Raw genomic sequence first — 21,014 nt, forward strand, 5'->3', positions numbered from 1 at the left:
TCAATAGAAAACATGTAAAATGAAACTAAATGCAGCTAGTTTGCGGTCTTTCCAGCTTCAGTTTGAAGTGATTGTGCAAGCTGTGTTCTTGGCTAGCTCCTCTGAACAACGGTGTCCTGAGAGCACATTTTCTCTGCCAGGCGAAATCTTGCATCATTAGCTCATTGTTGTGGACGTATCCAAATAAATCTCACTAGAAAACAGCTTAAAGAAATGCAAATGCACCTACTTTGCTGTTTTTCTGTCTGGACTGTTTGACGTGACTAAGTTAGCCGCAGCTGTTGGCTAGCTAGCAAGCAAGGGATCAGAATGAACGACTGGGTCACGTCCATAGACACAGAACAAAAATACTTAACGACAGGGTCATGTCTCTGGCAACCCAACGGATAGAACGGCTTGGATAGCAAACTTAGATGTGTGCCGGGACAATATCTCGTGGAAGGATGAAATTGTATTAACACATTGACATAACTTTATTTTGATAAATCATTACTTGAAAATGTTGATAACCAGTTGTATAAAAGTGATTATAAACTGGGTGGTTCGAGCCCTGAATGCTGATTGGCTGACAGCTGTGGTTTATGAAACCGTATAGCACAGGTATGACCAAAAATGTTTTTTTCCTGCTCTAATTACGTACGAAGCCAGTTCATAATAGCATTGAGGCACCTCGGGGGTTTGTGGTTTATTGCCAATATATCATGGCTCAAGGCTGTGTCCAGGCACTCCGCGTTGCATCGTTGTAGTGCCATATTTTTTTCCATAGTTTAATACTGGATTTAAATGGTGCTCCGTGGGATGTTCAAAGGTTCTGATATTTTTTTATAACCCAACCCTGATCTGTACATCTCCACAACTTTGTCCCTGTCCTATTTGGAGAGCTCCTGGGTCTTGATAGTACCGCTTGCTTGGTGGTGTTGCAAACTCTGGGGCCTTTCAGAACAGGTGTGTGTGTAATATATATAAATACACATACACACATACACAACAGATTATGATTTTTCAACGGCGATACCGATTATTGAAGGACCAAAAAAAGCCGATACCGATTAATTGGCCGTTTTTTGTTTTTGTCTGTAATAATGACAATTACAACAATCACGAATGAACACTTATTTTAACGTAATATATTACATTAATAAAATCAATTTAGTCTCAAAATTGAAACATGAAGTTTTACGTTGTAGTTATTATAGGAATTATAGGACTGTTTCTCTCTATACCATTTGTATTTCATATACCTTTGACTATTGGATGTTCTTATAGGCACTATAGTATTGCCAGCCTAATCTCGGGAGTTGAAAGGCTTGAAGTCATAAACAGCGCTGTGATTCAAGCATTGCAAAGAGCTGCTGGCAAACACAGGAAAGTACTGTTTGAATGAATAATTATGAGCCTGCTGCTGCCGACCACCAATCAAATCATAGACTTAATTATAATATAATAAAACACACAGAAATACGAGCCGTAGGTCATTAATATGGTAAAATCCGTAAACTATCATTTTGAAAACAAAATGTTTATTCTTTCAGTGAAATACGGGACCGTTCGGAAATACGGAATACGGAAAATTAATTACGGTCTTTGTTAGGAAGAAATGGTCTTCACACAGTTCGCAACGAGCCAGGCGGCCCAAACTGCTACAAGAATGCAAATTAGTTAAATCATCACCCGTTTGGCGAAGTAGGCTGTTATTCGATGATAAATTAACAGGCACGTCATTGATTATATGCAATGCAGGACAAGCTAGTTAAACTAGTAATATCATCAACCATGTTTTGTTTTTTTACAAGATAAGTTTAATGCTAGCTAGCAACATACCTTGGCTCCTTGCTGCACTCATGTAACAGGTGGTCAACCTGCCACGCAACGCAGTCTCTTAGTGGATTGCAATGTAATCGGCGTCTAAAAGTACAGATTACCGATTGTTATGAACACTTGAAAATCGGCCCTAATTAATCAGTCAACCTCTAATTCATACTGTTTCATCCTTCCACAAGATATAGTCCCGACACAAATCTAGGGTTGCTACCCAAGCCAGCTGGTTGTTCATTCTATCAGTTTGTTTGCAAGAAACGCAACCCAGTCATTCAGTCTTTTTGTTCTGCATCTATGGACGCGACCCAGTCGTTCATTCCAAATGTCTCATTACCATACTGGCTTGATTTCACCTGGCATAGAAAATTTGCTCACTCGTGAGGACACTGTTGTTCAGAGGAGTTAGCCAACAGTCCAGCCAACACAATCACTTCAAACTGAAGCAGGAAAGAGTGCAATCTAGCTGCATTTAATTTAGTTTTACCTTTTCAATTTACATTTATTTGTATATATCCATAATAATTATGTCAGCTGATTCATGAATTTGACTGGCCGTGAAACACTACCTGCCTTCCTGTCTGTCTCATCTCGACTCCCAACACGTTCATTACTATGGGACAGCTGGAGATCGAAATTTGAATATTGAAACAATGTTGCAAATGTTGGGAAAGACAGACAGACAAGGTTTATACAAATCTCCACTGTTGAAAACTAAATGTTAGTCTAAAAGAAATGTGAACTAACATTTAGATATTTTTTTTATAGAGGAGATCAAGTTTATAAATTGCTTGGCTGGGCTGCGCAGTCAGATGGAACAGAAAAAAATAGGTATTTTAAGGTAATAGATTTAAATGGTGGTAACTTGCGGAATAGACACCGGCTGGAATGCGGTTTTAACCAATCAGCATTGTACCCACCCGTTGTATAAAATGAATTATAAACTGGGTGTTTGAGCCCTGAATGCTGATTGGTATATGAGACTGTATACAACTGGTGTGAGGAAACATTTCTTTGTACTGCTCAAATTACGTTGGTAACCAGTTTATAATAGCAATAAGGCACCTCCGGGGTTTGTGGTATATGGCCAACATACCACCGCTACCACTCCGCGTTGTGTCGTGCCTAAGAACAGCCCATAGCGCTTATATATTGGTCCTATACCACAACCCCCGAGGTGCCTTATTGCTTAAATAGGTCGTGATGTAAACGGGCGTCACTCACCACTGTGGATCGTCGGACCTTGACGGCCTGTTCTCCCTCCATCTCTCCATTGATTTCATCCCTCCTCCTCTTTCTTGATGTTTTCCCAGGCAGTCGGTGACAACTGTGTGCTTCTGCTTCCATGGTCGCACTTCGATATGGATAGAGAATTTTTTTTAAAGCTGAAAAAGCTGTGCTCTGGCTTTTAATCTTAACCACTGGATGTGGCTGTTATGCACGTTTACAATATTATTTCTTCGCAACTTTCACAATTAGCTACAACTTCTTGATGCCAATTGGTGATTTCACCAGATACGCATTTACTGTAGCCCTTACTGTATACAAAGGATCGAGAAGAGGGTCGAGATTTCTACGCCGTGAAAATTTTATTTTATACTAGGCAGTCACAACCATTGCTGACTCAATACCAATACAATGGTATTGAGTCAGAATGTCAATTAAAAGCAGAACATAAAACGTCAATGGACTAATCTATCCGGGGACAACTCCCAAACTGGCAAAAATGCAATCACGCGGGTGAGATTGACACTGGTGATTCTCTGACGTGTGACAGACAGGAAGGAATGATGAGATATATCAACATTTCGCTAGCTAACGTTAGCTGCCCAAGAGTCAATGATTAGTTTTAGCTACGATTTCAGCTCCACACTTTCTCAAAGAGGTTTTGAAATTGGGCCATTTTTCTTATTTCGACAATGGAAAATGCCTACTGCTGGCTGGCTCAAACAACTGTTAGCTAACTTAGCTAGGTAGCCTAAGCGTTAGCTGCAAACCTGTCTGTGTAAACGCAGCTAGTCTCGCTTATTAACGTTAGTTCTCTTCCGGGTTTGATGTCCAAGCCCGCAAAGTTTCCATCGAAAGTGTAAATGTGTGGTTCTGATTAAGTTGCTTTCCAAGACAGAGTACCAGACAACAATCGACTGACACAAAGTTTGATTGACAGCTTGTCGGAACTACAACGCTACAGTAGGAAATGACATAACTCATCAGTTAACCATGCACGTGTTGCCATCTGCTGGATACTATATGCAACAAAACAATTCTAAAGACGTTTCATTTTCCATCATAACTCATCAAGCTTAGTTAGCTAATTAACTAGTTGCCTAGTTCTAATACAATACAACCAGGGCAAAGTGGTTTCCAATCTCTCTTATAGTTGTATGTTCATGTTCCTTTTCATACAACATTTGAAGTGCATGAACCACTAAAATGTTATTGGGTATGCAGCCCCTCAAGAAAATAACATGTCAAACAAGGATACACCTTTTTAATTTGTTTTAGAGGTTTGTTTAGGCAGAAATAGTGAATGTCATTGTCTTAGCAAAAATCTTCTGATTCAAAAGACCCATTTAGTTTCTTTGACTGAAGAAATGACTGGAAATACGAAAAAGGCATCACATAATATTCATTATAATATGAAGGCTATAAGACACCAGATACTGTCCGTGTACAACCAAGAAGAGTTAAGAGTTTAGTTCTAGAATTAAGTCACTGTGGTCTTGTGTTCTGGAATTTATACCACAGGAGAATATCAGAAATTCACTCCATTTGGTTTTGGCACATCAATCGACACATACAGCAGTCATCACTGTACAAATACCCATGTAGTTCCAATCTTTTTTCTCAGTTATGTCAGGCAAAGATGACAAGGGTGTGCTTTCCCCGTTTGGCAATGCCAAAAAGGGGAAAAGAGAAATAGGAAAAAAAGGAATGGACAGATAGTAGTTGATCATCTTTGATCCTGTGAGGCACCATGAAACCACTTGATGTGTAGAGGAATGCTGGGAACAGGTGATGACGGTAGGGCTCCTGATATTACATTCCCATTCGAATGCTCTGAATGATCTGGAAGATTGCTGAAACAAAATATCAGGACACTCTTAAGCATTTGATACATTGGGAGGAGGGGGGGGGGGGGGGAAATGGGGCCCTCAATCACATTACAGAAACTGAGGTATATGTACTCTTGATTTACTGATTCATTTATCCCACTTGTGGAAGGGAAATAAACATTTGTGATAGTATGACGCCGCAAACACACGCCCATCTTATCTTTAGATTGAGCATTTTAATACAAAGGCTCTTACTACTTCTATCAAATAGCACAGGGGGACTGATTAGATTGTGATTAATCAGAAAAATTAATTGTGCTCCTATTCGCAGTAGCCTACTAGCTATTGTGCTACTGTACAGCATACAGGCATGCAGAGGCCAAATTGAGCTCTGTACGCATCGCCATGCGCCTCCCAAATTGTGTAACAATGCGGAAGGCTTCGTAGAGCTACACATTGAGATGACTCGTTGACGATAGGTGGGGGCGGGAGGTCCTGTTTAAACAAACTCACTTCCTTGACAACAGCTCTGCCTGCGATGCTCCATGAAGAGCAAGAAGTATGAATGCCCAGACTTTTGCAGAGGCCGTGTCACCATAAATACTGCACGGCCAATGCAGACGTCAGATTGACCATGCAGCGCCTTTTCATATCCAAGGATCTTATTTTATATTCAGATGTCGACAGGCTCTGGCAGCCAAAACAGCCAAATGCTCCATCTAAACGTTAATCAATTCTCAATTGCAATATTCTAGAAACATGAAGCCCTTTGCTTTCATATCACATCAAAATAATTTCACAAATGCAAATTATACACTTAAATGTACATTATGTTATCCAGATTAATCGTAGTTACAGCCAACAGTATTTTTCAATGACAACATGTTTCTGGCGGCCTTTTTCATTACACAGGTATTTGAAGCACGCTCTATAGCTAGTGGTCTTCTGCAAACACGCACTGTAACACGGAGATAATGGAGGTGTGGTTGCTAGAAGATACCGACCCTACCGTTACACTCGTTTACACTGAGCCGAATACAACAGGTATAATAAACCTTAATGAAATGCTTACTTACAAGCCCTTAACCAACAATGCAGTTCAGAAAAAATAAAATGTTAAGAAAGAATTTACTAAATAAACTGAAGTAAACAAATAAATTAAAATGAAAAAATGTGAAAAATTATTCAATTGCAACAATAAAATTACAATAACAAGGCTATATACAGGGGGTACCTGTCTAGATCCAATGTGTGGGGGAACAGGTTAGTTGAGGTAATATGTACATGTAGGTAGAGGTAAAGTGACTATGCATAGATAATAAACAGAGTAGCAGCAGTGTAAAAAAAATGTAAATAGTGCAAATAGTCCAGGTAGCCATTTGGTTAGCTGTTCAGGAGTCTTATGGCTTGGGGCTAGAACCTGTGAAGAAACATTTTGGACCAAGAGTTGGTGCTCCAGTACCACTTGCCGTGCGGTAACAGGGAGAACAGTCTATGACTAGGGTGGCTGGAGTCTTTGACAATTTTCAGAGCCTTCCTGACACCGCCTGGTATAGCAGTCCCAGATGGCAGAAAGCTTGGTCTCAGTGATGTACTGGGGGCATACGCACTACCCCCTGTAGTGCCTTGTGGTCGGAGGCCGAGCAGTTGCCATACCAACTAGTGGCGCAACCAGTCAGAATGCTCTCGATGGTGCAGCTGTAGAACTTTGAGGATCTGAGGACCCATGCCAAATTATCAGTCTACTGAGGGGGAATAGGCATCATCGTGCCCTCTTCACGACTGTCTTGGTGTGTTGATAGTTTGTTGGTGGGAGCTTCAAATTCCTTGGTCCACAACATGCTACACTACAGCCCTGTCTAAGAGAATGGGGGTGTGCTTAGCCCTCCTTTTCCTGTAGTCCACGATCATCTCCTTTGCCTTGATCACATTGAGGGAGAGGTTGTTGTCCTGGCACCACACTGCCAGTTCTCTGACCTCTTCCCTATAGGCTGTCTCATCGTTGTCGGTGAACAGGACTACCACTTTTGTGTCGTCTGCAAACTTAATGGCGTTGGAGTCATGCTTAGCCATGCAGTCATGAGTGAACAGGGAGTACCATGTCCTGTTGGTAGGAGAGTCTTGATCGGAGCTCATCCAGTTTATTAACCAATGATTGCAAGTTGGCTAATAGGACTGATGGTAGAGGCGGATTACCCACTCGGTGTCGGATTCTTACAAGGCACCCCGACCTACAACCCCTATATCCCTGTCTCTTCTTAATGCGAATGACTGGGATTTGGAACTTTGCCTCCGACTTGTCAAATAAAAAAATCTTTGTCCAGTACAAGGAGAATAATCCCTGTTCTGATATCCAGAAGCTATTTTCGGTCATACGAGACAGTGACAGAAACATTATGTACAAAATAAGTTACAAATAATGTCAAAAAACACACAATAGCACAATTGGTTAGGAGCCTGTAAAACGGCAGCCAATTGGTTAGGAGCCTGTAAAACGGCAGCCAATTGGTTAGGAGCCTGTAAAACGGCAGCCATCTCCTCCGGCACCGTCAATTATTACTATTAACCATGACTGCAATCTGACCTCAGTTCAGCTCAGTGTAAATAAGCGTAACAGTAGGGTCGATATCTTCTGGCAAGGCCATGTGGGAACACTAACCAAAACCCTATAAAAAGATGTGTAGTAAATTATTATATATATTTTTTAAGTTATTTCTCGCTGATATGTTTCCAAAACTGTACCACAAGCCATGCATGTTCATGTTTATACCTAGCCCTTGATCATGACTCTCAGTTCTGGAATGATGAAGGAGTCTTCTGTATGGGGAAGTTTTGTTAAGAGCCCAGACACTCAGTCTGAACATTAACACGAAACTCTTGTGTTAAGGTTTTGGAAGCATGAGGACCTTATCTTTCATATCAGAGATTTTTCTTCTCTCCAAAAAACAAAACTTGATATCCACGTTTTGTAGGGTTAGTATTCTCACAAAGCCATATCTCCATGTTACAGCAGGTGTTTATGGAAGACAAAAGGGAACACCTGTGCTAATGAGTTATCTATAGCATGCTCTGAACACCTGTGTGTAAAGGATGAAGGTCGCCAGAAACATGTTGTCACTGAAAAATACTGTCAGCTGCAACTGTGATAAAGGTGGTTTAAAACAGTGTTGCCTTTGTGAAATTATTTTTATGCGATATGAAAGTAAAGCCTTTATGTTTCTATAACCATATCGCAATTGAGAATTGATTCAAGTTTATAGAGTATGCATTTTTTGACTGCTATAGCCAGTCTACCTCTGAAAATAGCACAAGGTCCTTGGACCTGAAGGGTTAATGGTAAGCTCATTGAGTGTACATATTGGGCTAGTTCAGACCAAGCAGAAGAAGATACATTCATCAATAGGCGCTAAAGGTAGTTATAGCGTCTACGAATAGGGTACTCCTAACCTGAATCACGTAATATTAGCCGTTCTAACACAAATTGGTTTATTATGAGACTTTGGTCTCGAGACATTTAAAAATGTTCTAAAACATGGGGGAATTTACCAATAATGTATAACATGAGTTTGTATACATATTTGGAAAAGAAACATTCGTGTACACTGTACATATGCATTTACCTGATCCGCAGACGACAAAGATGAATAAGGCCAAAAGCCATGGTCCCACTGCCACCTTGTCATCACCTGGATTTCTCTGCAGAAATATATCAGAAACCAACATCAAGACACATCAAAATGTTGAAGTAAACTTTTAGATACTTTGACACCATTCAAACAAGTAGCTAAGCTATTATTTTCAAGCAAAATAGAAATGCATCTAGAGACTTCACGGACTATTGATTCATTGCATCTCAAAACTTGCCGTGGATTTGGCCACATTGCCTCTCAGCGTGATGTTTTTGCTGTGTTTCTCGTTGGCCATGCGTATTCTCTGTTTTGCCACCATTGTTTAAGCTAATTGTAGCCTTTTAGCTATCGATTACTATCGATGAAGTTGTAGCTGTCAAATGTAGACAGGAGGCTAATTTCCAGAGCTCGATCGCCGTTTAGTGATGAGTGAATGCTGGAGTTTGGGCGTTGCTGGAGTTCGGGCGTTGGACTTGACTCACTTTCGACCGGTCCATTGGTCCTTCAGTGAAATCTGCATCCACCGGGCAGCGTGTCTAGAGTTTGTCTACGTACACACAAAGTAGACCACTCCCACACCGGAAGAACTTTTCCATGGTCGTGTCATTCCAAAATGTTGTTTTGTTTCATAGAAAAAAATACAACATGGCCAAAAGTGATTAATAAAAACATATTTGTTTATAGATCAACATGTATTTGTTAGTAAACAACATTCAATGTAGGAGTGAATTTATTATGGAGAAAAAAAGTGATTTAGTCACACATTTTCTGATGACGTGGCCAACGTTCTAATGACACGCCCCTTTATTTCTTGAGACTTTGGCATATCCTTTTGCAGATTATTCTCTTTCCGGTACATCATGGCGCCCCCCACACCTCTCTTAGCAGGTGGGTTCTTTCATTGAAGAGTAAATTCTTTATTTGTTGTTTACGTATTGTTTTAGATGTTAACCAGGGTTGTAGAATATACGCCACGGCCACTCTTAACTGTCACGTGATTTGGAATGTTGAATCATTTCCTTACTTTCAAGTCGATTTTGAGGTGCTCTTGTCAGAGTAATGTTACAAGCTTGCCAAATGCTTTCTAAACATTTTGCCAGATGCTGTATGCTTGCATGCTGCAAGCCCATCACTGTAGTATTATGTCTTGCAAGCCCAGTTCCGTTCCAATCAGATTTACCTCCTGCTGATGATAATGTAGCTAATTCGTTAATCTTACATAGCTATTACATCAGTGATTTTAGACTGACTGCTGCTGTTATTGTGATCACAGTCCGGGGATCTGACGGCACAGTGCTGCTCCGTGGACCACCAAACTGCGAGAAGAATGCAGATTTTCAAAGGTCATTCCCGTTCTATCAGACTTAACATAATGTTACATTGTTAGCCAAATCAATCACTGTTCATGTGTTGCAAATGCAATTTTATTTATTAAACCTTTCATTTTCAGGGACCCTCGGCAAAGTAGATATGTTGCTTTCAGCAAGGATGGGACATTGTTTGCATGGTGCAATGGAGAGAAGTAAGAAAAGCTACATCATGGCACTAAATCTGCATCCCAAATGGCACACGATTCCCTATATAGTACACCACTTTTGCCCTTGGCCTATGTATCAGTATGCAAAAGTAGTATAAAACCCCTGCATGCTGTAGTGACATTCGTCATGTAGGCTACTACTTCAGGCATTGGAATCTTTTGCATGCGTTGAGACTGTTCCGATCACAGTAGTTGTCATGCCCATGTTTTGTTTGTCAGGGTCACTGTTGTGAAGGTTGCAGATGGCTCACAAGTCAGGTCATTTGACCTTCCAAAGACTGCAATGTTGGAGTTCTCTCCGCTGAACACTGTACTGGCTACATGGCAGGTGTATAGCAGTAAGTTTACATAACTACATTAAAATGCAATACAAATTCTAACGTGAGGTTTGATTAGATGATGAAAATGTAAAGCACTGACTCTTGAAATTGTGCTCCTTAGCCTTTTTCTGGAATCTATTAATGACTAAAGGGCTCTACACACTACGCAACTGGAGCGACGGTGCATCACTTTCTACATACAGTAGTTCTATGTACTTTAGTTTCAATGAATTTTTGTCCAGCTGAATTTTCTTGACAGACCGTATGTCACTGTTTGCGTAGTCTGTAGAATCCTTAAGCAGGCACACAATTAGGGAGTCAAAATGTATTATGTTTTAAACTAGATTTAATTTAAATGTCATGTCCATTTCAATGTATGGTTTGTGGTTGGTTGTGCTGCACTAGCACTCATCTTTACAATAGGTAATGTAATGGTATTTTTCCTTTCTCTTGTTAGAGACACAAGAAAACCCACAGGGAGATGCCAACTTGCAGCTGTGGGATTTGCAAACTGGGACCTGCCTCAAGGCTCTCTACCATAAGAAGGTACAAGGATGGTGAGTTTGCACCGTTGTCTATTACTGTGTGTTTGTCCATCTGAGGAAATACAGAGGATTAGCCAGCAGCATAACACCCTGCTTGCCTCTGAAGCTAAGTAGGGTTGGTCCTGTTCGGTCCCTGGATGGGAAATCAGATGCTGCTGGAAGTGGTCCAGTAGGGGGCACTCTGGTTGAAGGAGATTCCACTTTCATGGGACAGTGAAGGGGACATTTCCCTGCGTAAGGCGCCGTCTTTCAGATGGGACATTCAAACGGATGTCCTGACTGCGCTGTTGCGCCTTCTTCACCATGCTGTCTGTGTGGCTGGACCATTTCAGTTGGTCCATGATGCGCACGCCGAAAAACTTTCCACCTTCTCCACTACTGTTCCGTTGATGTGGATGGGGGGGGGCACCCTCTGCTGTTTCCTGAAGTCCACGATCCTCTCCTTTGTTTTCTTGACAATGAGTGAGAGGTTATTTTCCTGACACCACATTCCGAGGGCCCTAACCACCTCCCTTTAGGCCGTCTCATCGTTGTTGGTAATCAAACCTACCACTCTAGTGTCATCTGCAAACTTTATGATTGAGTTGGAACTGTGCATGGCCACGCAGTCATGGGTGAACAGGGAGTACAGGAGAGGGCTGAGGACTCACGCTTGTGGGGCCCCAGTGTTGAGGATCAACGGGGTGGAGATGTTGTTTCATACCGTCACCACCTGGGGGCGGCCCGTCAAAGTCCAGGACCCAATTGTACAGGACGGGGTCGAGACCCAGGGCTTTGAGCTTAATGACAAGTTAGGAGGGTACTATGGTGTTAAATGCTGAGGTGTAGTCAAGAAACGGCATTCTTACGTAGGTATTCCTCTTGTCCAGATGGGACAGGGCAGTGTGATTGCGATTGCGTCGTCTGTGGACCTATTGGGGCAGTAAACAAATTGGAGTGGGTCTAGGGTATCAGGTAGTGTGGAGGTGATATGATCCTTGACTAGTCTCTCAAAGCACTTCATGATGACAGAAGTGAGTGCTACGGGGCGATAGTAATTTAGTTCAGTTAGCTTTCTTGGGAACAGGAACAGTGGTGGCCCTCTTGAAGCATGTGGGGACAGCAGTCTGGGATAAGGATTGATAGAATATGTCCGTAAACACACCAGCCAGCTGGTCTGCGCAAGCTTTGAGGATGCGGCTAGGGATGCCATCTGGGCCGGCAGCCTTGCGAGGGTTAACGCGTTTAAATGTTTCACTCACTTTGGCCACAGTGAAGGAGAGCCCACAGGCTTAGGTAGCAGGCCGTGTCAGTGGCACTGTATTGTCCTCAAAGCGAGCAAAGAAGTTGTTTAATTTGTCTGGGAGCAAGGCGTCGATGTCCGCAACGGGGCTGGTTTTCTTTTTGTAATCCGTGATTGACTGTACTGTAGACCCTGCCACATACGTCTCATGTTTGAGCTGTTGAATTGCGACTACTTTGTCTCTATACTGACGCTTCGCTTGCTTGATTGCCTTGCAGAGGGAATAGCTACACTGTTTGTATTCGGTCATATTTCCAGTCGCCTTGCCATGACTAAAAGCTGTAGTTCGCGCTTTCAGTTCTGCGCGAATGCTGGCATCAATCCACGGTTTCTGGTTAGGGAATGTTTCAATAGTCACAGTGGGTACAAAATCACCAATGCACTTGCTAATAAACTCGCTATCTGACGCGGTGAGCGAGTTTATTAGCAATGTGTTGTCTGAGGCTAAACCGGAACACATCCCAGTCCACGTGATCGAAGCAATCTTGAAGCGGGGAATCCGATTGGTCAGATCAGCGTTGGATAGGCCTGAGCCCGGGCATTTCCTGTTTTATTTTCTATCTATAGGTTGGGAGCAACAAAATGGAGTCATTGTTTGGTTTGCCGAAGGGAGGGCCGGGGAAGGTCTTTGTATGCATCGCGGAAGTTAGAGTAGCAATGATCCAGAATGTTACAAACTCGTGTCGTGCATTCCATATGCTGACAGAATTTAGAAAGCCTTGTTCTCAGATTAGCTTTGTTAAAATCCTCAGCTACAATAAATGCAACCTCAGGATCTATGGTTTCCAGTTTACATAGAGTCCAGTGAAGTCCATTCAGGGCCGTCGAGGTATCTGCTTGGGGGGGGATATGTGATATGTGACTATAATCGAAGAGAATTCTCTTGGTAGATAATGCGGTCGGAATTTGAATGTAAGGAATTATAGGTCAGGTGATCAAAAGGACTTGAGTTCCTGTATGTTGTTATGATTATACCATGAGTCATTAATCATAAGGCATACACCCCCGCCCTTCTTCTTACCAGAGAGATGTTTGTTTGTCGGCGCGATGCGTGAAGAAACCGGGTGGCTGTACCGACTGACAACATATGCCGAGTGAGCCAGGTTTCCACGAAACAGAGAATGTTACAATCTCTGATGTCTCTCTGGAAGGCAACTCGTGCCCTAATTTCATCCACCTTGATATCTAGAGATTGGACATTGGAGAGTAATGTGCTCGGAAGCAGTGGAAGGTGTGCTCGCCTTCCAAGTCTGACCAGTAGGTCGCTCCATCTGCCTCTCCTGGGACGACCGCTTTGTTTTGGGTCGACCTCTGGGATAAGATCCCATGTCCAGGGTGGAGGTCCGAACAAAGGATCTGCTTCGGGAAAGTCGTATTCCTGGTCGTAATGATGGTTACCAATTATGTGAGTGTGATTCTCTGTTACACAGATGATGCACTTGGGAAGGCTAGATAATGTCTGCCACCACTTTATCAATATCACCCCTCACTGCTTTGAATAGAAACTGAAAATGCTGAAAGTTTTTAGTTATATGTTTGCATCATGACCTTTATTTTCTGAACAGATTGTTTTTGTCTTGTCAATGTGTACAGGTGTCCAAGCTGGTCAGATGACGAGAAGATTGCGGTCAGGAGTGTTAACAATGAACTTCATTTTTTTGAGAACAACGATTTTAGTAAGTATCTTTATCGTCCCCGTTCTTGTCCACATAGATTTTATTTATTGAAAGTTTATTCAACCAGGAATTCCCATTGAGGTCAAGAGATCTCCTTAACAATGGATGACTAGCCATGATGGCAGCTCCATACTGATGTGACACACAGAACCAAGCATTTATTGAGAGCACTAGATAGCGCTTATGCACATTCTATTATAAAAGTAACAATATTTGTATAAGTTAATTGTCTCTTTTTCCAGGCACCATAGCCAATAAGCTTCACTTGCAGAAGGTGTCCGAGTTTGTGCTGTCCCCAGGAAGTCAGCCTAGTAAGGTATACCTCTGTTTTATTCTGTTTCCTGACGATAAACTTGAAAATTCATATATCTGTTTGGTTAGCTGACTGTAGAAGAGGGTATTGACATTTGCCACTGTGTTTCTGCTGAAGGTGGCTGTTTATGTCCCTGGGAGCAAAGGTGCCCCCTCGTTTGTCCGGCTGTACCAGTACCCCAACTTTGGTGGCCCGACCTGTGCTCTGGCCAACAAGAGTTTCTTTAAGGCTGACAGGGTGACCATGCTGTGGAACAAAAAAGGTTGGTCAACATTTATAACAGAATTCTGTTAAGTAAATGTTATAGAGAATGTGTGGTTTGCGTTATCCTAAAAGTTTGTTGTAGAAGATTAATGCCATGGCGGCTTTTTTTTTCTTCTCTCAATCAGCCACTGCGGTTCTGGTGCAGGCCAGCATAGAGGTGGATAAAACAGGGGCCTCATACTACGGAGAACAGACTTTACACTACTTGGCCACCAATGGGGAGACTTCTGCGGTGCAGCTACGTGAGTGCATAATTTTTATATAGTGTGTTTTTACTCCACTTTACTTATTTGTACGTCCGAAGGCAAAGATATGTAAATACCAGGGGAGCAGCACTGGCGCGATGGTCATTCGGTATGTTTTTATCTGTAACACAGAACCAAAACCAGCTGCGCGCGTGCGCCATCTTGCATAAATGTATTTTGTCCCCTTACACCAAACGCGATCACGACACGCAGGTTAAAATATCAAAACAAACTCTGAACCAATTACATTAATTTGGGGGCAGGTTGAAAAGCATTAAACATTTATGGCAATTTAGATAGCTAACTTGCACTTGCTAGCTAATTTGTCCTATTTAGCTAGCTTGCTGTTGCTAGCTAATTTGTCCTGGGATATAAACATTGAATTATCATTTTACCTGAAATGCACAAAGTCCTCTACTCCGCCAATGAATCCACACAAAACAGTCAACCGACTCGTTTCTAGTCATCACTCCTCCTCCCAGGCCTTTTCTTCTCTTGACTTTATATTGCGATTGGCAACTTTCATAAATTAGGTGCATTACCGCCACTGACCTCGCTCGTCTTTGTCACCCATGTGCCATCTCCTCATTGGTTATCTGCTTCTATAAACCAATGAGGAGATGGGAGAGGCAGGACTTGCAGCGTGATCTGCGTCACAAATAGAACTGACTTCTATTTTAGCCCTTGGCAATGCAGATGCTCATTGGCATGCACAAGTAGGGTGGGTGCCATAATTTAACAATACAGATTTCTAAATTTATTGTGCAACGCACGCGATGCGAGCGGTGTAGTCAGCCTGTTACACTGGACGTGTACCTTTTTTGCCGGCGTGTGCGCATGCCGCATTTATCAAGTGTTCTCGGGCATGAGAAGCACGTCATTCTTTAAAAAATTGAACCAGAGCGCAATTGTACAATGAGCAGCTCGAGCCTCTCCCGGAGCCTCGCTGCTTACACCCAGGAATAATTTTAAATGAATTTAGCTGATGCTCTGTGGTTCGTAAACATATGGTATCTATCTGTGTTGTGAACAGAGAAGAACGGGCCCATCTACGATGTGGCATGGAGCCCAAGCTCCACAGAGTTCTGCGTGGTCTATGGCTTCATGCCCGCCAAGGCTACTGTCTACAACCTCAAGTGTGACCCTGTCTTTGACTTCGGCACTGGCCCCCGCAATGCCGTCTACTACAGCCCCCAGGGTCACATCCTGGTCTTGGCCGGCTTCGGGAACCTACGGGGCCAGATGGAGGTGTGGGATGTCAAGAAGTGGAAGCAGGTGTCCAAGCCCCAGGCGCCGGACTCCACCCACTTCGCCTGGTGCCCTGACGGTGAACACGTCGTCACGTCGACCTGTGCCCCCCGGCTACGTGTCAGCAACGGCTACAAGATCTGGCACTACACTGGCACGGTTCTGTACAAGCAGGACACACCGACGGGCACAGAGCTCTGGGAGACTGTGTGGCAGCCCTTCCCAGACGGGACGTTCCCTGAGAGGCCGGTGAAGTACCAGGCAGCACCCAGCGAGCTGGGCAGCACAGAGTCCAAGCCAGCTCAGGCCTACCGCCCACCTGCCCTACGGAATAAACCGGTCACAGCCAGCTCTAAACTAGTAAGTAGAGGAGGGCCAGGGGTCAGGTTTTTTTCTTCAGTAGGCATTCAGTTATAAAACAAAAAATGGCCATTTAAAGGGATAGTTTATCAAATTCCAATTAGCATTTTTCTTGTTTCATGTCCATGTTTTAAGTAACTTTATTGAAGTCCACAATCGATTTTAGACACTTTGGGAGGATTTGGATGTAAAATGCTAATATTAGTGATACCAAGCATTGGTTTTGTGCTGTAAATGCTGAAAGTTAGCAGGCGAACCAAAGCATGGATTGCTGACTTACCTTATCCATAGACTGCTTACAGAGTAAGCAAACCAATATAGAATTTGGGTGAACTATCCTTTTAAAGGGCCAAATAAAGTTGCATTGTATTAAATCCACCCCTGAAGAGGAAGACCTAATAGTGATGAAAAAGGTCTGTAAATATCCACTCTTTTCTCTGTCAGCATGAAGAGGAGCCTCCACAGAACATGAGGCCTGGCGCCACCGGGGACAAGCAGCTGTCCAAGACGGCTCTGAAGAACCAGAAAAAACGAGAGGCAAAGAAAGCAGCCAAACAGGTACAGATACTTTGCATAATCTTCTCCTAATGTGCTGGAATGTATGACTGAAGTGGAGAATTGCTCTTGTCTAAGATATCATGAGTGGGAGGTGTTTAGGTAAGCGTTCAAGTTGTCTGTGATTTTTGTGATGTTTTAAAGCCTTCTAGGGTTGAACAAGTTGTATTTTCTGCTTGTGTAGGAGATAAACCCAGATGCCCTTGAGCCCCAGTCAGATCCCTCTCCAGCCAGCAGCGCTCAGCCTGAACTCTCCTGTGGCGACCCAGAGACTGACAAGAAGATCAAGAACGTAAAGAAGGTGAAAAAATATGGTCACTGTTTAATAGTCAGTAGTAACTATCAGTTGGTGGCTGAAGTACCTGTAGTAAGCTGTTTGTGTTTCGTCCAAATTTACCTTACAGTATTTTTACAGATTCAATATACAGTCTTTGGGGTAGCACGTTTTACTTCATAATGTAATTGACCTTTTAATTTTCACTGCTATGAAAAGGATTTATCACAAGCATACTGTAGACAAATTAGTCTTGAGTAAGTTCCACGTCAAGTGTTGCCCTTGGTGTTGAGAATGGCTTAGCTGTACGTTAATTCTGTTAATTTCAAACTAACTCCTAGAAACTGAAAGCTATAGACGAGCTGAAAGCGCTGCAAGCAACTGGGAAACCCATTCAAAAGAACCAGGTATTGTTCTGGCAAACTACTGTCACACACACATTCAATAAAGATCCAGTTTACACATTTGTATATTCTACTTGAAAATAGAGAATTGGTGCTAACATGTGTTTTATTTTTGTCCCTTGTCGTTTCTCAGCTTGAAAAGATGGAAAAGGAGGCTCAACTCATGAAAGAGCTTGAGGATCTTCAACTAGTAGTATAAAATATTTAATTTGTTCATGAAAACACATCCTTGCCATATGATCAAGAACACACCCAAAGCTATGTATAATGGACACCCCCTCAATCTACACACAACACCCCATAATGACAAAGCAAAAACAGGTTTGACATTTTTGTAAATGTATTAAAAAAAACACACACATTTACATAAGTATTCAGACCCTTTACTCAGTTCTTTGTTGAAGCACTTTTGGCAGCGACTACAGCCTTGAGTCTTCTTGGTTATGATGCTACAAGCTTGGCACACCTGTATTATAGCAGGTTCTTCTCTGCAAATACTCTCAAGCTCTGTCCGGTTAGATGGGGAGCATCTGCACAGCTATTCAGGTCTCTCCAGAGATGTTCGATTGGGTTTAAGTCTGGGCTCTGGCTGGGCCACTCAACTCCTGCATTGTCTTGCTTAGGGTTGTTGTCCTGTTGAAGGTGAACCTTCGCCCCCAGTCTGAGTGCTCTGGAGTAGGTTTTCATCAGAGATCTCATTGCTCAGTTCATCTTTCCCTCGATCCTGACGAATCTCCCAGTCCCTGACGCTGAAAAACATCCCCACAGCATGATGCTGCCACCACCATCCTTCACCGTAGGGATGGTATTGGCCAGGTGATTAGCAGTGCCTGGTTTCCTCCAGATGTGATGCTTGGCATTCAGGCAAAGAGTCTTGGTTTCATCAGACCAGAGAATCTAGTTTCTCATGGTCTGAGAGTCCTTTAGGTGCCTTTTGGCAAACTGTCATCTGCCTTTTGGCTTTGCTCAGTTTGGCCGGGCGGCCAGCTCTTGGAAGAGTCTTGGGGGTTCCAAACTTCTTCCATTTAAGAATGATGGAGGGGACTGTGTTCTTGGAGACATTCAATGCTGCAGACATTTTTTGGTACACTTCCCCAGATCTGTGCCTTGACACAATCCTGTCTCGGAGCTCTACAGACAATTCTTTCGACCTCATGGCTTGGATTTTGCTCTGATATGCACTGTCAACTGTGTGACCATTTTATATAGACAGGTGTGTGCCTTTCCAAATCATGTCCAATCGACTTTACCACAGGTGGACTCCAATCAAGTTCTAGAAACATCAAGGATGAGCAATGGAAACAGGATGCACCTGAGCTCAAATTCGAGTCATAGCAAAGGGTCTGAATACTTATGCAAATAAGATATTTGTTTTATTTTGATAAATTTGCTCAAATTTAAAAAATCTGTTTTCTCTTTGTCATTATGGGGTATTGTATGTAGATTGAGGGGGGGAATTTAGAATTTTAGAATAAGGCTGTAACGTAACAATGTGTAAACTGAAGGGGTCTGAGTACTTTCCGAATGCACAGTATGTACAGGTTATTAAATCCATTGATGATACCTAATAAACACTTAAAGGTGTCAACAGCTAGAAATTGTTGGTTTTTACTTTAAGTTGAATGAACTCGTTTCAGTTCATTGAGATGTAATAAGAACATTTTATTAAATGTATTCCACCAAAACCGTTATTCTTCTTCATGGTTCCAATAAACGGTTGCTATTTTCATTATTTGTCACCAAAAAAATTGGAGAATAGTTTGTGTATCACTTATTTGGTAATGCTCTTGACCAAATTCAATCACGGTTCTTCCTTGCCATTGGCTACCACACGACACACCAGTGATATTGTTCCCACCCACAAGGAAATGCCAGAGCTCTCCCACACTTACACTGCACATCACGCATGCTCAATATTTTAGGGATGTTTGACTGTTGTGTCATTTCTCTTGATTCTACTGTTCCAAATAGCTGCTTCAACCCAAGGAATCATTAGATTATTATGCTTTTCAGCATGTGCCCATACGCATCCAGATCAAAACTCATGTGGACACCACCCAGTGTGTGCGACAGTTCAGTGCATGAACATTTAATTTGAAAACCCATGGTCGGGTATGTCACAGTCCGATGGATTCGCCAAAGACAAGGAAAACTGTCCAAAGGCGATGCGAACAGCCGCCAGGTCATCGGAATAAACTTCTGTGGGCGTGGACGACTTGAATGCAGCCAGTGAACTGGGCATCATAGGGACCCTGGCGGGGGTCTCTGGCCCGACAACCTAGGCAGAACACCCAATTTCTTCCCCCTCAACCCCTACACACTCAGTTTGGTTTAATTGATACTTACAGAATCCCGAGGTGAATCTAGAGCAGGTGGAGCAGTACCATGCAGGATTGGAGAATAGCTTAAAGGAACAGAGTGCCTTGGAGGACAGGAAGACCACATTGCTGAGAGTTATGACTGAGAAACATAATGGTGTGGGGGTCCATTACTCACATCAGATGACTAGTAGTAGGCCGAATACAGGCATTTGTGCGGGACATGGCCATTCACATGACTTAAATCAAGTATCCTGGCACTGACGGCACTATATTGTCTCTTAGAGGGCACTGGAGCTTGCCAAGGCTTCTACCTCACCTCGGCTGGGAAGTTTGAGAGAGAATACCTGGTGTACCCAGGTGAGCTCCATACTTCAATCACATTGATTTATGATTAATTGATTAAATTTGAGCTCAGCTCAGTGCATGATTCTAGTAGTTTGCCATTGGCTTTTTTTGTCCGATCTTGTCAACTTGGGAAGTCCATCATTCTCTACAAAACAGAACCTATGGTCACGTGTCAGTCTTTCTATGAATCTCTTCTCTATCTCCTTTCTCTCAGGTGACCCCCTCCGTTTCCATGACCATTTCATGGCCGTATGCGTTTCCATGGACGACTCGACGTTCTGACCATTGCCAGTCTAGGGTCCAACGTGAAGAGACAGTCCTGCTGTGTTCATCAGGGGAAAGCCAGGACAATGACAGGGAGGAGGGGGTGTACATGTCACTACAGTGGTGTGGAATGGTGTAGCACCACAGTGACTAGACTATAGGTGGAAGCAACATCTCGTCGAGCCAGAGACATGTCACTACAGTGGAGTGGAATGGTGTAGGCAGCACCACAGTAGGACACTATATATGGTGATATCTTTCACCGAGCCAGAAGTTATAATAATGCTTCTATCTTTCAAATTCATTCAGCACACCAGGATTGCCAAGGGTATAACAGGAAACGTTAGACTTCTCTGTCACTACCCCCCTCTGAGTGAATGAACTAACCAGTCACTGGACTTCTGCAGCTGCAGAATATAATGAAATATTGTTAAAAATGATCTATAGGAATACCCTGTATGAGGAGTCATTGTTATCAAAGCACTTGTGACTGCAACAAGGAAAATATGTGCCTCATCCCTTACAGCACATGGATCATTTTGTAACCCAATAAAACAATTG

At 42.7% G+C, this 21,014-nt stretch overlaps 3 protein-coding genes across 5 annotated transcripts in view; 1 reads left to right on the forward strand and 2 right to left on the reverse strand.

Annotated features, from left to right (window-relative positions):
• The window catches only part of LOC135514630 (choline-phosphate cytidylyltransferase A-like), a 31,450-nt gene extending 27,259 nt beyond the window's left edge, over window positions 1–4,191 (reverse strand). For all 3 annotated transcript variants that reach the window (XM_064938072.1, XM_064938071.1, XM_064938073.1), the window contains exon 1: window positions 3,040–4,191. In XM_064938072.1, the coding sequence (XP_064794144.1) occupies window positions 3,040–3,162 (123 nt within the window). In that variant the 5' untranslated portion in view covers window positions 3,163–4,191. The remainder of the gene's footprint in view (window positions 1–3,039) is intronic.
• A 100-nt stretch (window positions 4,192–4,291) lies between these two features.
• Window positions 4,292–9,063, reverse strand: LOC135514632 (stress-associated endoplasmic reticulum protein 1-like). Its single transcript, XM_064938074.1, has 3 exons — window positions 8,736–9,063; window positions 8,492–8,567; window positions 4,292–4,895 (listed from the first exon to the last, which is right to left on the reverse strand). The coding sequence occupies exons 1-3, from the start codon at window positions 8,817–8,819 to the stop codon at window positions 4,855–4,857; spliced, it is 201 nt and encodes a 66-aa protein (XP_064794146.1). The 5' UTR covers window positions 8,820–9,063; the 3' UTR covers window positions 4,292–4,854.
• A 268-nt stretch (window positions 9,064–9,331) lies between these two features.
• LOC135514634 (eukaryotic translation initiation factor 2A-like) lies at window positions 9,332–19,252 on the forward strand. Its single transcript, XM_064938077.1, has 14 exons — window positions 9,332–9,388; window positions 9,774–9,843; window positions 9,951–10,022; window positions 10,257–10,375; window positions 10,815–10,914; window positions 13,778–13,860; window positions 14,103–14,176; window positions 14,291–14,435; window positions 14,563–14,679; window positions 15,716–16,290; window positions 16,735–16,848; window positions 17,030–17,146; window positions 17,461–17,526; window positions 17,657–19,252. The coding sequence occupies exons 1-14, from the start codon at window positions 9,361–9,363 to the stop codon at window positions 17,720–17,722; spliced, it is 1,746 nt and encodes a 581-aa protein (XP_064794149.1). The 5' UTR covers window positions 9,332–9,360; the 3' UTR covers window positions 17,723–19,252.
• The last annotated feature ends 1,762 nt before the right edge of the window (window positions 19,253–21,014 follow it).

The sequence above is a fragment of the Oncorhynchus masou genome, chromosome 26 (genome assembly GCF_036934945.1).
Source record: "Oncorhynchus masou masou isolate Uvic2021 chromosome 26, UVic_Omas_1.1, whole genome shotgun sequence".
In the NCBI taxonomy this organism is placed as follows: Eukaryota; Metazoa; Chordata; class Actinopteri; order Salmoniformes; family Salmonidae; genus Oncorhynchus; species Oncorhynchus masou.

What these genes read in the sequence shown, in the direction of transcription:
- LOC135514632 (XM_064938074.1), bottom strand. Translation starts at nt 8,819, where the DNA reads ATGGTGGCAAAACAGAGAATACGCATGGCCAACGAGAAACACAGCAAA. An exon ending in GCAATGTGGCCAAATCCACG is followed by an intron (nt 8,568 to 8,735) that starts GCAAGTTTTGAG and finishes ATATTTCTGCAG; the next exon opens with AGAAATCCAGGTGATGACAA. An exon ending in CTTTGTCGTCTGCGGATCAG is followed by an intron (nt 4,896 to 8,491) that starts GTAAATGCATAT and finishes ATTTTGTTTCAG; the next exon opens with CAATCTTCCAGATCATTCAG.
- LOC135514634 (XM_064938077.1), top strand. Translation starts at nt 9,361, where the DNA reads ATGGCGCCCCCCACACCTCTCTTAGCAG. An exon ending in CCCCACACCTCTCTTAGCAG is followed by an intron (nt 9,389 to 9,773) that starts GTGGGTTCTTTC and finishes TTGTGATCACAG; the next exon opens with TCCGGGGATCTGACGGCACA. An exon ending in TTTTGAGAACAACGATTTTA is followed by an intron (nt 13,861 to 14,102) that starts GTAAGTATCTTT and finishes CTCTTTTTCCAG; the next exon opens with GCACCATAGCCAATAAGCTT.